General features: G+C 45.2%; 1 protein-coding gene across 1 annotated transcript in view; it reads left to right on the forward strand.

Annotated features, from left to right (window-relative positions):
- The first annotated feature begins 2,579 nt into the window (after positions 1 to 2,579).
- BIN3 (bridging integrator 3) overlaps positions 2,580 to 18,604 on the forward strand; it is a 42,558-nt gene continuing 26,533 nt past the window's right edge. Inside the window, exon 1 of the mRNA XM_079771854.1 lies at positions 2,580 to 2,657. Within this exon, the coding sequence (XP_079627980.1) occupies positions 2,650 to 2,657 (8 nt within the window). The 5' untranslated portion in view covers positions 2,580 to 2,649. The remainder of the gene's footprint in view (positions 2,658 to 18,604) is intronic.

The raw sequence follows: 18,604 nt of genomic DNA on the forward strand, positions 1-18,604 counted from the left end.
TCAAAGCAGGCACTTCCCAGACAGACTCCTAGAGGCCAGCATTCTTCTAGTACCTCAGAGGTTCTGCTGGCTACACTAAAGATTCAGGGTGAGAGGTAAGAAGCACAGCCCCAGTTGGGCCTCAGGCTGAATCCTTCCCTCCCGGAAGGTGTATGTTTCGCTACATCCCCAGCAATCACTGACTCCGCAGATCTGGTCTTGGCTTAACTCTCCGTTCAGGCTCCACCTCACAGGCTCCCTCCATTCTCGTATTTCTCGGTGGCCTTTGAAGTCAACGAGACAGTTGATTTGGAACCTCAAAATGTCCCAACTTCGGTGGTGTTATCCACCCACTCCTCTTCTAGATGAGGGGACCGAGGAAGACCCAGAGAGGAATGTGACTTGTCTACGTCAGTCATAGTACCAAAGATGGAACTAGAGCCCAGGAGCCTTCTGGATTCTTAGTCTAGAACTCATCATTTTTGCCCTGGGAGATGTCTAGCACCACCACCCTTCCCAGCCCTGAAATAGACTTTCCCTGGGATATGGGGGCTGCCCAAGCTAATACTTTGGGAAATGCTTTAGCATACTGGGCAATAACTAAGGGAGACAGAGAATGGAGAAAGGAAGCAGCAGTTGGGAGAGCCCTCCGCAGGTGCTCAAGTGCCAGGAGGCTCATAAAAACACAACACACCTGCATTCGCAAGTGCTTGTGGGCTGCCTGTGCCCTGGTCATTGATAGTGCAGGGAGAGGAGCTGCTGAAAGCATTTCCGTGTTTGCAGGGTCTGCCCCAGTTGCTTCCAAACCCTGGTGCTTTCATACATAACTAACACACACACACACACACACACACACACACACACACACACACACCTGCCCTGGTATGTTTGACTCAGTGGTTAGAGAGCATCAGGCTGAGAACTGAAGGGTTGTGGGTTCCTGGTCAGCTTCAGGTTCAAAACCCAGCCCCAGCTGGGGCACATGTGGGAAGCAACCAGTTGATGTGTCTCTCTCACATGGATGTTTCTTTCTCTCTCCCTGCCCCCTTCCCTCTCTTTCAGGTTTTCTAAACAGCCATAGAAAAAATACCCTCCGGCGAGGATTGAAAAAGAAAATGAAAAGCTGTCTGGGGTTCTGGGGCCTCCTCATCCCCAAAAAAGCTCAGCCCCCATCCATCACACCCTGTGCAAAGCAGCAAGGACTGCCCTCCCTTGGCCTACACTCTCGGCCCTGGCTGCCCTTCAGTGACTTCTCCCCGCTCTAGTGCTCATTTTGGCCTGTTTCCTGAGGGATAACCGTCATGAAGCTGATCTGTGTGGTACTTGGAGGCCTGCCCTCTAATGGAAAGCCTTTACGGGGTCAAACCCTAGACCCTCAAGAATGGAAACAGAAATCATAAATGAGAGACTATCTCCTCTGACAGTCCTCAAAGCTCCCCTCCTCCTCCTGGCCAAGCCTTTTCTACCCTGCCTGGGAGGTCAGAACAAAGTATACATGTCCTCTGCTCTAATTCACTGGCTTAGCCACTCTCCAAGCAGCCCCTAAAACACGAGTCCATTTGTAGGGGGAGACTTCCCAGAGAGAAGGCCCCTGCAGGCCCAGCAGTTATCAGCACAGGCCTCGCTGCCTGCTCCTCTAGCTTCTAAGGCAAGGGGGTTCTTGCCCTCCCTCAGATCCTCCTGGCTAGTATGACCCCCTTTCATATGGGCTTGCACAGTGGCTCCTCCTGGGAACTTTTATTAAAACCCCATGGGCAGTTTAGGGAGGGGGGCCTTAAGGGCTGCCAGGCCTCGGTTCTTTCCATCATCTATTCTTACTTAGTTGCCTGTTTATCCCTCCAGGTAAGTAGGTCTGAGAGGGCTTAAGGGCAGGATCCATACTTCTTTTTCATGAATGTATCCTTGAGGTTGGCCCAGTGCCTGGCACCTTGTAGCTCAATGAATAACTGTTAAATGAATGAGTAGAGAGAACAGAACCAGTCACTTCGTTTGGGTCCTGTAGACGGGTGCCCAGAGGGAAGGGCTAGAAGACAGGGAGCCACCCTTCCTCTTGGTCCCCCGTGTTGGGTAAGTCCACAGACCATTCCCACCTGAAAGGACCTATTCTCTTTACACTCAGAGCCAGCCCCGTGACATCTTGCAGGCGGGAAAAGGGGCCCTTGATTGTATGTAACAGGTACCTGCACGTGGAAGGTACAACATTTAAAAGAGACAAAAGACCATACAATGAATATCAGTCTCCCTCAGACTCCCTCCCCATTGGCTCCTTCCCCCCTAAACAATCCCCCTACTGTCTCTGGGTTAGAAACCGCTTTACAGAAAGACTGAGCAATAACCCGGTTAAGCGACGCGTGTGGTCCTCGGAGGAGCATTGACAAGTCGGTGTTGAAGGCAGAAACACGCCCAGGGATCCTCACGCCCCCGCCACAGGCTGAGTCCGAGAACCCCAGGCAATCATCACGCGAGGGTGGCGGGCCAGGGCACCTCTCCCCGGAGCCCGCGGCGGCGGCGGCGGCGGGGTTAAAGCGGAGGCCCCGCCCCCTCAGCCGCCTCTTCCGGGCGGAGGGGGCGGGGCTCGCGTCACTTCCTGGAGACTGGCTGAATCCGGAAGTGATCCCCGAGGACCGAGCGGCGGCGGCGGACCCGGGCGGCGGGGCCAGGTTCGGGACCATGAGCTGGTGAGTGAGGCCCCGCGGCAGGGCCGCTGGAGCCCGGGCCGCCACGCGCCTTGCCCTGCGTGCCCTGCGCCCCTCGCCGCGCTGCCCCCGGGACCCTGCGCCCGGAGCAGGGCCCCGGACTGGCCCCGGTTCCAGGGTCGTCGGAGTGGCCTTCCCCGGTGCGCTGCCGGGGTCTCCCATCTCTCTGCAGGACTTACCGGGAGATGGGGCCGGGGTCCCGCGTCTGACTCGTTTCCCGACCCTTCGTGTTCCAAGGAGCCGGTCCCGTCTTCTCCCAGCGGCTGGAAGTGGGGGACTTCCCTGTTCCCTTCTCTCTTAAACACCCGTTGACGTGGAGTGTCTTCTGTCTCCCTGCGGGCACCTCTCCGCCGCTCCCATCAGAGCGGTGGCCCTCACTCTGGCAGTCTGGGCGCCACTCAGTGATCGAAACCCACTTGCTTTCAGCCTTTGCACCATGGAACAGTCCTTATAAGACAAAACTTGCTTCTCTTTTGGAAGGACCAGAATTAAACACCCACACCCACACTCCCACAGTAGGGTTGGATGGGTTTTAATCATTTCCAGGGCCATTACCCACTCACTGCTTTCGGTCTAAAATAGACATAGGTAAGCTTAGCCACCACGGGAACTGTCAGGCCGTGAGACAAGAAGCCAGGGAGGCTCAGAGTAGTAGAGTCACAACTCCGCAGCTAGAAAGGACGTTGCTGCAGGACTATATGATACCTGGCCGTAGTAGACACTTCACAGTGTTTAGTGGTTGGTTTATTTTGTAAGACTCAGTTTGCCCAAAGGACCTTACCTGCAGGCCAAAGACCTGTATATCCACCACCCCAAACCTCAGGGGATCCTAAGTGTGCTTGTCTGAGTACATGGACCCCAGAGAGGGTACAAGATGAATCAACCCTTTGGGAATCCAGGTTTCATTAGTGTAGGGAACGTTTGCCACTCTGTCCTCAGAGCGTAGCCTATTTACTTATGCCAAGTATGTGCATCATCACTAGTTATGGTGAACGAAGATGGTAGAATATACTTCGGGAAGGCTCCTGCAGGCTCACATTTGGCCATCAGTGGAGGCTGTAAGCTCTGGTCACAAGCAGCTGATGTCGGTCAGTGTCAAGGACTGCTCTCTAATGTAAAATTTAAACAACGTCTGTCCCCCCTCCCCCCCCCCTGCTTCTTGGAGGAAGATTGATGGACAAATGTCAGACAGTAGTCGCCAGCAAAAGGAGGGACGCCCGGAGCAATGCCCTAATAAGCCCCAGCAGGAGCTGCTCCTTTCCCTCCATCTTTGCTCCAGGAGGCCAATAGGCAGCTGGAGCCTTAAAAAGCTAACTTTCCGGTCTTGTTACAACCTAGTTAGTGATGGGAAAGTGGCAGTCCTTCAGTTCCCTTTCCTAGAGGAATCAATTCCTTAAAGTGCCGGTCTGGGTCCCCTGACCTTGTGATATAGATGTCCCCTTACTGCTGCATCTTGAAATTTTGGTTCTCCCACCTAATTTTTCAAGGTAAAAAGCAGAAAGTACAGGTGCATCCTATTGCTTAAATTGGAGTTTACAATTTTTAAAAAACGAATCAGTCTTTTCTTCATAAATCAGAAGAGTAGAACAGAGACCACTGAAGGGAAAGGATTCTCTGGGTGATCGAGGCACACTATTTCCAGCTGTCTCACAGAAGTTTTTTTTCTGCAAAAAATGAGTAGCCTATTTCCTAAAGTCTGTCAGGTTGGAGAGAAGTGAAATTGACAACTGGCTGTCTAGCAAAAGCTGAGATTTTTATCCAGTTGAATGAATTACCAGTACATGCACATCTTGGCACCTCCTTGGACTGAGGGTCACAACCAAAAGGGCAGCTTTGTCCCCCAAAGCTGAGATTCCTTTCTCTTCCTCCTTAGAGGTCTTCTACGTCATCTCTTGCGTGGTCCCTGACCCCCTCTCCCTGAGAGGGGAACAGCACCGACGCCTGGGCACACAATTGCACTCAGTTCCTGGCTCAATGGCTGGCAAGGGAACTGGGGCTGGATCCTTCTGATTCACTCCAGGAGTGGTTTTTCTGCTCCCAGAATCAATCCACCCATTCATCCGAGACTGGAATTCTCAGTGGGGGAAGAGACCAGAGTGACGTAGAGCCACCATGGGAGTTGGATGCCCAAGGTCAAGTTCACCAAGCACATGGGCTATGCCAGCTATCATTGAATAAGGCCTAGGGACATGCAGCCCATGGTTCCAAGAGGGTAACCATTGTTCTGGGCTTTCAAAATGTCACAGTGAGAAATGTCCAATATTTATGCCCTTTGCATACTGTGGACTTTGCATGAAGAGGGAGAGGTCTTTGTTCTCTGCTTCCTCTGTGCCTGCAGCCTACCCACCCCCTGTTTGTTTAGTGGGTACCTGCCCCCTCCTGCACCATCTACCCCATCCAGTCATTTCACCCATTCATCGAGGTGTCCCAGTGGTGTGCCCTGCTAGGAAGAAGGCATTTGATGTTCACATCTCAGATTACTGATACAAGCCAGGGCTTCTCCCCTCTCCTCCGTGTCCCCCTCTGTCTTCCTGTGTGTGTGTGTGTGTGTGTGTGTGTGTGTGTGTGTATGACTTTATTATGGTATGGAAGACAAAGTAAGTAGAATTAAGAAGGGTGACATTAATCTGGTTTAGCTGACTCCAGGGATTGTAGCCTTCCCTGGAACCACAGACCTTGATGATTTTAGGCTTAAATGACAAGGAAATGACTACTGGAGGAAATCTTCCTATGCCTAGAGGCCCAGGAGTTTGGCTCTGAATGAAGGAAATTAGAGCGAGTGCAGCTAAGTTTAGCTAGGAGCTCGAGTGCTGAGTTCAAGTTCTGGTTCCCTCATTCACAGTGTGGCCTGGTCAGGCATTTAACCTTCCTGTGTCTTGTTTTCTCCAACTATAACATGCTGTTCATAATCCCAACTGACACTTTGTCACCCAGGTCTTGTGAAAATGATGTAGACTATGCAGACATGGTTTATTTTCTAACTCTTCTGGGCTCTTCTACCTCTCTCTGCCAAATATTGGTATTTCATGTGATCCATTCTCTCTCTCTCTCCTCTCTCCTCTCTCCTCTCTTCTCTCTTGTTCTCATCCCTTATACCTTCCCCATCATCTTCCGGCTAAAGGCCCAACTTTGGGCCATGGCTTACAAGGCCCTTCTGGATGTGGCTGTCTCTCTGTAGTCCTGTGTCCAGACTTTTCCTGGTCTCTCTTGCTCCTGTTCCTCTATATGTGCTGTTGCCTCTGCCCGAAATGCCTTTACTCCCCACCTCCACAATCCACTGTCCACTGGGCTATGTCTACTCATCCTTCAAGAGACAGGGCAGGCTTCACCCCCTCTGTTGAGGGTCTTCCCTGAATGGCCCTCCACACCCTGCCAAGCTGGGTTGTGTGCCCCTCCTCTGATCCTCATTAGCATCTGTACTGACTTGTTGGTTCACTTGTCAGAAACCCACTGGTCTATGAGCTGTTGAAAACAGGGACTGCCCCTTGGTCTACTACGATCTCCCTAGCACTGTTCCCAACAGTTAGTAAATGTATTGAATGTATGAATGAGGATTTTTTTTTCCCCCATTTACTGACATGCCTTAGTTCAGGAAAAATTGTAAGATAATAACGTGGAAAACCTACAAGCCACTTCCTGAAATGAAGAGCCTCTAAGAATGCCATCATTAAATTGACTGATGGAAAAAGTGACTTCCAAGACTGAGGACTGATTGTTCTCCCCCCTCCTGTCTACCTGCCCCTCCCCCAACTACTTTCTCCTGTACTTCCTCAGTACTCCAATACGACTTCCTCATTCTTCCAGGTCTCACAGGTGTGTACCTCTCCCCCATAAACTTCGTGAGGGCAGGATCTACAATTCCAAGTTTGTGTTCACATACTATCTTGTACATAGTAGGTACCTAATAGGTAATTGTGACATGAAATGACTGGAATATAAAGAAAGGATGGCAGATTTTCTCAGTGGAGTCTCTTTGCCCGTTAGCATTACCATTGCTATCTTACATTTGTATAGTGCTTTTAACCTTTCAAATTGCTTTCCCATCCATTATTTGATTCCCTCCTCACATTTACCCTTTGAAGTATGCGGTTCAGGTCTTATTATCTCCCTTTGACAACTTACTAGTATTAGAATTCAATTACACAGTACCTGGCAGAACTGGAACTAAAACCTGCATTTTCTGAGTATTCTCTCTGCTTGAATAGAAACATTGGCAAAGTGGAAGGCCATTCTCAAACTGAATTGATCCCAGAGGAAGTTATTTGATTTTCCTAGCATGTATTGGCACTACCAGGTTGGGAGTGAATTACAGGAAGTTGCCAGTTTTCACACATAAGGTGATAGAAGTCCTGTGGACTGCACACCACCAGGTGTTCTGGACCATCTCAGCTGCTTCCTGCTCTGGTCCTCCACACCTGGGGCAGCCATACCACTCACTCATCCTGTGACTTTGGACAGGCCAAGCCCTCCCAAGACCTTTCCTCCTCTAGAGAGCATGGCAATGCCCTGAAGACGGGGACCCTGTATCCGAGACATTGCTTTGGGCACAAATGTAAAACACCTCACTCTTATTTTAGCTGTTTGTAAGGGGCAGGGAAGGGACTTTTTCCAGGTTTTGAAGTAGTTAGCAATAAGTATCTTGAGTCCCACAGCTTCTTAGTCAAAAGTTTTCTTATGTATTATACTCTTAAGTAAATCTGTTGAGGTAGCTTTAGAGTTGGCAATTGAGCTGTTAGAACTGTTTTCACAAACCCAGTATTTTGGCGGCTAATCCATTAAATGGGGCCTAGTGTTGTGTATTGCACATAGATAGTGCTCAATAAATATTTGTTAGCTTAATGAATATTGAACATTTTTAATGTATAAAGACCCATGCTAAATGTTGGGGGACATTCAAAAGCTATAAAAATTGATCCCTCCTGTTGTTGGCCAGAATGTGGAAGGTGCCAGGGACTCACAGGAATGACATAGATCGCTGAATGTCAGTGTGGCATCGTCAAGAAAGACTCCAAGTAGAGGATGGGATTGTGCTGAACCTTGACCTCCCTAATATGTACTGGTTCGGTGGGGAAAGAGAAGAACGGTGGGGAAAAGGTGTGTGAGACATTTGGGATGGATGGACACTCAGGAGCCCAGTTTGGGTTTGGTAAAGGTGACTTGGATAAGAGGCTTGGTTTATTGAGAGCTGGCGGTCTAGTTGGGGTCACATTGTAGAGCCATGAGGAGGATTGAAATTGACCCTAGGCTTTTGAAAATTGAAGGTTTTTAAAGCAGGAAAGTGGTGGCAAAAGCAGTGATTTAGTCAAGGTAATTTGGCAGTGGTCCACAGGATAGCTCAGAGAAGAGAGAGAATGGAGCTGGGGTAGCTTCAAAATACTTTCACTCCAGCTCTCAGTCAGAAGTACCTTTGATATCACCACACACACACACATACACACACACACACACACACACACACACTTGAAATTAGTTCCACACAATATATGTGTAATGCGCTCTGATACTTTTTATGTTCTATTTCATTTTTTATAGAATGACCCACTTTAATTGACTTCATGATTAATTTGTAATATATGTTTACAATGGACTAATGAGTAGTAGTTTATATGTCAATGAGGGGTAGATATTCTACATAGACCTTAGTTTGAAAAACACTTATCTAGAAGTTTATTACAAATATTCAGACTATAAGCTAATACCCATTACTTTAGCCAGGTTAGAGATAGTGTTTTTTATTTGGTTGTGTTTTTTTTTGGGGGGGGGGGGTTATAATAAATACAGAAGGGGCAACTGTAGCAAGCACTAGCCCTGTTCTTTATAGGAACTTATTCTTTAGACTTACAAACTGTCAATCATTTTGAAAACCCAAGTAGATAAAAGCTTATACTGAGATATTTGGTGTGTGAGTAATTAGGGAAAAGCAGATTAAATCAATCGTGAGATGCCATTTCACAGCCATCAAACTAGCAAGAATTTTAAGGACTGACGGTGCCAAGTATCTGAGGATGAAAGGTAGTGAGAACCAGCATCTACTTCTGGGGCCTGTGAGGTTTATAAAATGATGCCATCATTTTGGAGATGTATGCAGTACCTCCCACAGTTGGAGGCGGACCTGCCCCCTCATCCAGAGAAACTCCTGCACCTGTGCAACAGGTGATATGCAAGGACACAGGATGTTAGTTACTTCATCCTTTATAAATGCCCAGCCTCTAAAGCAGGGGTGGGGAACATTTTTTCTGCCAAGGCCCATTTGGATATTTATAACATCATTTTTGGGCCATACAAAATTATCCACTTAAAAAGTAGCCTGTTATGGTGACCAATGTCACCTCAATAAATTTAATTTAACCTTTTGCACTCGGATGTCGAGTGTGACTCCACACGGTTAGCATTAGAATAAAGGAATCAAGAAAAAAGCAAGCGAGTGCAAAGGGTTAAAAAAAATTTAATTAACCTGTTATATTTGGTCAAATATTTAGTTAACTCACCCCTAATGCACCAGACCAAATGATTTCAAGGACTTTCTATGGCCCACGGGCTGGACATTCCCCACCCTGCTCTAAAGAATGGGTAAATGTGATATCTTTACATGATGAAATATGCAGTAGTTAAAAGGAATGAAGTAGAGCTATGTGTATCAGCATGGACAGAGCTCAGAAACCTAATGCTGAACATAAAAAGCTAGTTTCAAAACGTTACATTCAGTATTGTACTACATATATAAAGTTCAGACCTTTAAAACAATACTTCATTGTGCTTATAGATATAAACTTATATAGTAAAAATATGTTGGGATACTAAACCCTAAATTCAGGGTAGTGGTTACATTTAGGGTAACAAGGAGGGAGAGAAGGAAATGGAATCAGGCTGTAGTCCTCAGAGCTTCCTCGGGATCTGTGCTGATGTACCATTTAAAGAACAAGTATGGCTGCATGTGAGAATTTGACAACACTAGGTGGTGCGTACATCAGTATTATTATATATACTCTATAATTTTTCTAATTGTTTACAATACTATATAATTTTTGTCATGCCTGCCCTGGCCACCCCTCGTGGCTAGGGCTGACCTCACTGTTTATAGCAAGAGAATTATTGCCTCCTGTGGGCAACAGGTGGGGGTGACCTAGGGAGGTGGCTTGGAAATAAGTGTCTATCTCAGATCTCCTCCTTTCACTGCTTTCCAGGGGCCAAACCTTTAGCAGAGAGAGGAAAAGGAAGAGTGAAAGCTCTTTTTAAGATTCCTGGTGGGTGAGAGTCAGAAGTGAAAATGAGACTAGAGATAGTGCCTCAGAAGCTAAGCAGCTGAGCTGGGCTGGTGCTTCTCAGAGTGCGTGCATCTGAGCCGCTGTGAACCCACCCTCAGAGTGGAAGGCACCATCAGAGGCTTCTCTCCGGCTTGTCGAGTGAGCAGGACTCATCTTTCACCTCAGAGTGCCTTATGTTTCCCTTCTGTGAAATGCGGAAACCCACTCTCTACCTCTTTCTGTCCTAACAGGTTAGAATGGAAAGAGATGACAACTTGTCTGTCAAATATTATGAGTTTCTCAAAGAGCTACCAGGAAAAAGAAAAAAACGAGAACTTTAGACTACCTGTCTGAATTGCCTGCCTTCCTCTCTTCTCTTGAACTTCAGGTGCTCCATCAGCCTCCAAATTTCTTCCACTAATCTTTTTACTTTTCAGGAGGAAGTCGCCACTCAGTTTTAAGCAAATATTTTAACTTGGACTTGGTAGTAGTGCATTCTGGTATGAGATTGCTGCTTGCCTCGAAAACAAAAAAATCATTTCAGGTTCGCCAGCCATACTTATCACTGTGTAACTTGTGCAAGTCACCCCTCTGGGCCTCAGTTTGGTCATCATCATCAAAAAGTATTTGCAACAAATACTTACAGGCTGATTACTACATATCAAGAACGCTTTTAATCATTAAAAACTCAGCCTCGCAGCGACTCTGTAAAATAGGTATATTATTGTCCTACTTTACTAAGACATAGGGAACTGAGACACAGGGAGTCTAGCTGATATGTTCAAGGTCTCTGAACTGGCAGTTGCCAGAGGCAGGATTTGAACCCAAGCTGTCTGGCTCCAGAGTCTACCCCCTTATCCAGTGCACTGTCTCTTGTGTGAAACATAGGAGTGTACCACTTTAAATGAACTGATGGATCTGAAGCACCGAGCACAGAAACCTACGATAGCAGATACTCAATAAATGGTGGCTTCGATTAGATGATCTCACTCAACATTCTGTGATTCATTCTGTCTTTCCTTTCAGAGGTCAGCCTGGGGAGCAGTGGGGAAGGACAGATCATAGCTGAGCTGAGTGATTGTTCTGGTCCAAGTCACAGAGTCATGCCTTTTATTTTTAAACACACACATGCCTCGTCAACCCGGTGGCAAGTCAGGGTAGTGTTCCATGTGCTCTGGTGTTGGATCCGGCTAATTTAGGGAAAGAGCTGAGGTGGGGCTGGTCAGGCTGTGGACATAGGCACTGGAAATAGATCATTTACTGCTCAGTTCGTTTCCTGTTCTGATGGGGTCTCTCATGTCCTTGCTCCGGCTGAACTTTCCTTGGCCCATTGGCATTGTGGCCAGCTGGCCCTTCAGAGAGGATGGCAGCCAACAGCAGCTGCTCTGCCGGAGCCAGCTGACTCCATAAGCCCTGCCCTGGCCCAGGCCCTTGGTTTTCTCTCTGATGGTCAATGTGGTGGTAGCCTTGGTGAGGCCTCAGACCAGACAAGGCAATGTGATCCAAGGATCGGGTAACAGAAGGATGGGGGAGGAGGGCTTGTCCTCCCAGGCTGCAGAAGCTGCTGCCTTTCGCCCACCTTCCTGCTCTTGCCGAGACAGTGACTCAGGCCCAGACCGCTCCCCCAGGAACCAGGATTTCATCCACTATCAACTGCCACCTACTCTCTGCACAGCCCTCCCTTCATTCTCACCTCCCTCCCCCCACGACTGCCATCTTTGCCCGGCTAAAAATATTGGAAAGATATAGGTGGGGTAGACGGAATCATTGCAGGGTTCTTTCCACCCCCAAGCCAAGCTTAGGCTCATTCACATCCAGTAGAAACAATTCTGGAGGCCAAGTGAAGACTAGGGAAGAATACATAAATTTTAGCTTCTTTACACTTTTTGTAATGGAAGTGGAGGAGTCTCCAAAGAAGGCAGGGCTCGAAGGATCTGCTGGGGTGACCAGGGGATTCCCACCCAACTGCCATCTGGGCCTGCCTCTTGTCTCTCTGCATTTGCAGTAGAGGGGGTGGAGAAACAAAAGATTGAGAAACCTAGCAAATTGAAAATGCAAAAGAGCTGTTTTTGTAAATAGAAATTACACAAGAGCAGGAGTTTTTTTAGAAAGGTTTTACTGAGACAGAATTAGCCAACTGGCATCATGCTGCTAATAGAGATATTTACTGTTTGAAAAGTATATTTGTAGCTTTGGAGAACATCCTGTTGACTTTTCTTCATTGTGAAGGAAAATAGAACCTTTTCCCTCTGTACACAGAACTTTTTTCTTTTCTGAGGTGGGGCACGTTGGGGGTTGGGGAAGGGTAGGGTTGAGAGAAATGTTTTCTTCATTTTGCTGCCGAGACCAAAATATCCCTTCTCCTGCCCTCTGGTGCTCATATTTATGGAATGGGAAGCAGAACCGAGGAAGGAATCCTGCTCCAGATGCTGGGAGCTCAGAGCCCTCTTCATTTCTTCCGGAACCTAGAGATTCTCTGGGGAACAAGCCCTGTCTTCTCTCTAGACCTCTGCTGACCCACTGGGTTTTGAGGGGAGAACCCCGAGGAAAACCGGGAGGAGAGGAAACAAAGTCCTCAAGCCCTGTGAGCCTGCCCGTGGCCTGAAGGCTGCCAGCCTGGGCCCCGTAGCCCCAGCTGGGCCAGGCCACACTGCTCTGGGAGAAGCTGTGATGCTGTCACTCTTGCCACATGCTTTCCAAAGCAGCTGTTTCCCCTGCAGGAGTCCCTGCATGCCAGTAGGCGACTAGAACCCCAAGCATGGAATCGGGAAATCATTGAGAAGAGGCAGAAGAGCTGACTGAAGTGCCATTGTTGCTCTTCCTTCTCACTTTTCCCTTGCCACCTTCCACCACTTCAGTGGCAGAGAATCTGGTCCCTCTATCAGGTGCCTGCCTGGTTATCTGGCTATTTCTCTGGCAGAGTGGAACATATCGACCATTTGGCAGCCTCAGAATAAACCCTGAGCTCTTCTCTCTTCGTGTTTCCTCTTAGGCTCTTTAAAATGTTTCCCCTCGACCCACACTCTGGTAACCTCACCAGGCTTTCCTGCCAGTACCAAAGGCCAGCTCTGTTTTCTTGGTCTCCACTGAATGTCCTTTCCCTTGGCCCCAGCTGGTTCTTGTGGCTGGTGATACCCTTTTTAGGTTTTGTTTCAGTAAGGTAAGGATTGGGAGACCAAAGGCAATGATATTACCTTTCTTTGTTCTTTATATAGCCTTATCTAAAAAGAGCTTTTTTCAGGAACCATCAATTAGAGTATGGTATTTTATAGGGCCCCTGGAGCAATGTATTTATTTTACTCATTCATTCAGTGCTTACTGTGTACATAAAACTAGGCTATACGCTCCATGAGATCATAGAATGAGTCTCTCTTGTTCATCCTGATATCCCTAGAACCTAGCCTAATGCTAGGCATAAAGGAGGTCCTTATTTACTGAATATTCAGTGAAATGTTAAAATAGCACTGTGCATAGTGTAGTACTTACAAGAGTTACAAAGAAGCATAACAGTTGGTCCCTGCCTTTGAGGTCCTTACATGTCATAATCAGAAAGCAAGATGTATACACGTTAAAGTTAATTAATCTGCACCCACGTAGAGTTTACTTCAGTAACGAAAGGATGGCTCAGTCTTAGGAAGTATATTTGATAGTTCATCACAATACTAGGTCATAGGAGAAAAAACTGATCATCTATATGTATGCTGAAAACACATTGCTACAATTCAAAAATCCAATCTTTGTATCTGTTAGTAAACTAGGAACAGAAAGATATTTCCTTATTCCCAGGAGGCATTCTGGCTGAAACCATCTCCCTCTTTCATATATAATAGTGAAAGATGATCAGACTTGAAGCATTTTTATAAGTCAGAAACATTTTTTCTATAATTTCTAGCCAATGGCATAACACAAGACAAGAAATAAATGTAAAATATTGGGAAGGAAAAGGGAAATTTTATCATTATTTTCAAATAGATATGATTATTTGGAAAACCTAATTGGTTTTGCTTGTTTTTGTCTAGCTAAATTTCTTGGGCTATATAGATTCAGTATGTAAGTGTGGTGACTGGTTTATTTAATACCCAATAGCTTTCCTATGTACCAGGAAGATAAAATGAAAAAGTGAATTTCATTACAATATAACCAAAAATATAAAATTTCATGAAACACACCTAAGACGTGTAGGGCTAAAAATTTCATATATAAGTGTTACTTTAGAATCTTAATATTTAACAAAACAAATGTGGAATAGCTATATGAAAAAAACCTCTCCAGACTAAAGAACATAAGAAAAGAATGAATGGGGAAAAAATATTACGCTCCTGAATGAACAAGTCTAATATTTGTAAATATATAGATTCTTCAAAAGTTAATCTGTAAATATAGTGCATTTTCAGTAATAAATATCCTGATTGGGGAGGAGGTAGGGGATTCAGCAGATGATTTTGAAGTTCATCTTAAATAGTAAAATAAAATAGCCAAGAAATGTCATGAGAAGGAATTTGCTTGACTGGGTATTAAGAACTAATTAATTAATTAACCTAAGTAATTGAATCTGTGTTATTTGGCAAAAGAGTAGACAGGTCTACAATATGGAATAGAAGCATTTGACACTGATACAATGATTTTTCAAAGATAGATACGTTTTTAAATCATGTCCATACAACTGGCTTGCCATATACTCAAGCTCTAAATGGGCAAAGATTTAAATATTAAAAAAACAACAACACTAAAATTCATATGGAATTGCAAAGGACACAGAACAGCCAGAATAGTCTTGACAAAGAAGAACAAAGTTGGAGGATTCACACTTCCCAATCTCAAAACTTACTACAGATCCACAGTAAATAAGATAGTGTGGTACTGGCATAAATATAGACATGTAGATTAGTGGAATAGACTTGAGAGTCCAGAAATAAACTTTTATTTTTATGGCAGTTGATTTTTAAGAAGGATGCCAGGAAGGAATACTCTTTTCAACAGACAGTGCTGGGATAACTGGATATTCATGTGCAAAAGAATTTAAGTTGGACCCTTACCTCACACCATACACAAAAATTAACTCAAAATGGATCAAAGGCCTAAATTTAAGAGGTAAAACTATAAAACTCTAAGAAGAAAACATAGAAGTGAATCTTTATGACATTGAATTTGGCAAATAGTTCATAGATATAATACTAAAAGCACAAACAACAAAAGAAAAAATAAATTAGACTTCTTAAAATCTAAAACTTTTGTGCTTCAAAGGACAACATTAAAAAAATGAAAAACAAATCACAAAAGAGAGAAAATATTTGAAAACCATATATCTGATTAGGAACTTGTACCCAGAAAATATTTTAAAAAAACTCTTACAACTCAAAAAGAAAAAGAAAAAGGCAGTCCAGTTTTAAATAGCCAAAGGATCGGAATAGATGTTTCTCCAAAGAAGATATACAAATGATCAATAAGCATATGAAAAGATGCTCAACAACATTTGTCATTAGAGAAATGCAAATCAAAGCCACAGAGAAATAGCCCTCATACTAGAATGACTGAAGTAAAAAAAAAAAAAGACAGACAATGACAAGTGTTGGTGAGGAGGTGGAGCAGTTGGAACCCTCATAAGCTGCTGGTGGGAATATGGAATGATGCATCCACTTGAAAGAACAGTCTGGCAGTTCCTCAAAAGGTTAAATACCAACTTAGCAAATGGCCCAGCAATTTCACTCCTAGGTATATACCCAAGGGAAATGAAGACACATATCCCCACAAAAACCTGTACATGAATGTTCATAGCAGCATTATTCATAGTAGTCTAAAAGTGGAAACAGTCTAAATGTCCATCACCTGATGAATGAATAAAAATATTATCTATAACTAGAGGCCCGGTGCATGAAAATTCCCAGGTCCCTCAGTCCGGCCTGCCCCCTCTCACAGTCCAGGAGCCCTCAGGGGCAGGAGGCGACCCGGCGATCAGGGGAAGGCGACAACCCCATTACACCTCTGCTGCTGCCACTGCCGGCAGCGCAAGCCTCGGCCTGGCTCTGGTTACCTGAGCCTCGGGCGGCCCTGAGCGACTGGGCAGCCGCCATCCGAGGCTTGCCTGCGCCTCTGGCGGGCCCTGGGCAGCTGGGGGGCTGAGAGGACTGGGCAGCGCCATCTTGTGGCTATGGGCACAGCCATCTTTGAGGGCATGGCAGTCAATTAGCATATTCCCTTCCTTATTGGCTGTGGGCACACCATCTTTGTGAGGGTGTGATGGCCAATTAGCATATTCCCTCTTTATTAGATAGGATAATAAAAAAGTAGCATGCTAATTAGACCGGACTGCAAGGGAAGCCCGGGTCCCAGGTGCCTGCCGGCCAGAGGAAAGCCAGGGGAAGGAAGGCCCACTCTTGCACAAATTTCGTGCATCGGGCCTCTAGTTCAGTAATAAAAAAGGAGTGAAATACTGGCACATACTACAACATGGATAATTCTTGAAAACATTTGCTAAGTAAAAGGCTACATTCTATATAATAAATAGCTAATATGCTAACTAGACAGCAGAAGGACCATCCGGACGAAGCTGGGGCTGCGAGGGCCAAGGCAGCTGGGGCTGGGAGGGCCTACCCTTGCACGGATTTTGTGCATCAGGCCTCTAGTATTATATAGTACCATTTATATGGAATGTCCAGAAGGGGAAATCCATAGAGACAGAAGGTAGATTAATGGTTGCCAGGGGGCTGTGGGGAGGAGGGAAGTGGGAGTGACAGCTGATAGGGAATTCTTTTGGAGGTGATGAAAATGTTCTGAAGTTAGATAGTGGTGATTGTTGCACAACTCTCTGAATATGCTCAAAACAACCAAATTGTACACTTTAAAAGGATGACTATTATGGCATATGAATTACATCTCAATACTGTTATTTTAAAAATTTAATAAACTAGGTTCTGAGCGAAGATGACAGATAGAATACCTACATCTAATTTATCTCCCTCACAAATCCAACAAGAAGCACAGTAAAGCGATTTTTTTAAAAGGCATAAATAACCCTGACCAGTGTGGCTTAGTTGGTTGGATATCATCCTGTGCCTCAGGAAGGTTGCTGGTTTGATCCCCGGTCAGGGTGCATGCCCGGGTTGCGGGCTTGATCCCCAGTGGGGGCATGCAGGAGGCAGCCAATGGATGTTCTGCTCTCACATCGATGTTTCTCTTTCTCCCTTCCTTTCTTTCTAAAAATCAATTAAAATATTTAAAAATAAATACAGGCATAAATCTGCAAAATTAGGGAGAATAGAAGTTACATCAACAACATTTGGGAACTGGAACGCACTTACATGAGGTAACTGACTTAGCAGTTTCAAGAAAGCCAAAGCCTAAACTGGCATTTAGGAAAACTACGAGTCATCCAACCTACACCACTGAATTCTCAAAGGTTCAAGAATTGGTGGCACTAGGTGCCTATAGAAGTGGGGTGAGCGGAGCATTCAATTCAGGAGGACTGGTTGGAAGCTGTTCATGATTAAATTCAGAACCCTCCCATCTCCTCCCCAACCCCATTTCACTGGGAGACTGTCCTTGCCTCATCCGAGCAGAATAATGAAGGGACTCCCCTGGAGAGTGTGAAACAGGGAGTTTCTATCGTAGGGCACACAAAGGTAGAAATATTAGATATACTGTGTGACACTAATAAAGCTTAACCTTCATGGCCCCTTGCTTGGATGGGCCTTTTCCAGGGCCCTGGAGGGAACCCTAGCTGTGTGTTCATAAGGTCCTCTGTTTTTGTAAACTTCAGAATGTATCTCTCCTGCACTCAGTTAAAACCTCTGCCTTCACTTCCTCCTTCTGAGGTCAGGCAGCTCTGGAATAGCCGGTGCCTTTGGAGGCTAGGGTAGGGGTCGGGGTTGAATTGCGAGTATGCTGTTTTATCTGTAATTCGTAAAGGCATTTTTAGAAAGGTTTATGGAACAAGTGAGAAATTACAGATTCCTGAGTTGGAAATACACAAAGAGTATACCGTTTTGTGCCATTTTAAAATTTATTTTTAAACTAAGGGGAAAATGGGATCAAAAATAATGGGACACAAAACAGAAATGACAGAGATGAGCCATTAAATCAGTAGATATTCTGAAATCTAGTGAAGTACAACAAAATATTTTTGAATTGTATCAAAAGCTAGAAATTAAGAGAATGAGATCAATTTTAAATAGACGTGATGATTGTTTGATAAGCCAGCAAAGAGGAGGAGCAAATCATATAACACATTGATAAAACATGCAAGTTCCTGGTGGATTTAACATGGAAGGCAATGTGAAGAAGCCTAGATCTATGATGCGCTCTCCTACAAGGACAGCAGTGACAAACTGGTTACTCATTCAGAGAACATTAAGATTAGTCACCGTGCAAGGAAACCTGAAATGTACCCTGAAATCTGAGTCTATTTATGAAAGAAACATGAGATTTTCCTAAATTTTACAGCAGTCCTAAAATTTATATTGTTTACATATTACCAATAAGCTGGGGGGAAAAAAACTTTTCTAAACTGTCAGTAGTAGAAAACAAATTTCAGTCAAGCCTACTAGAGGTTGACCGAATTACTGTCTTTTTTTCTCTAAGAAAATGGTGTTACCAACTTCGTGTCACATGAAGAGGCAATCATAGACTTTGTAGCCAAAAAATACAGGGAAGTAAATATAGAGGTGTGTCAGGCAGATGATTAATAAA

Source organism: Cnephaeus nilssonii, assembly GCF_951640355.1.
Source record: "Cnephaeus nilssonii genome assembly, chromosome: 5".
In the NCBI taxonomy this organism is placed as follows: Eukaryota; Metazoa; Chordata; class Mammalia; order Chiroptera; family Vespertilionidae; genus Cnephaeus; species Cnephaeus nilssonii.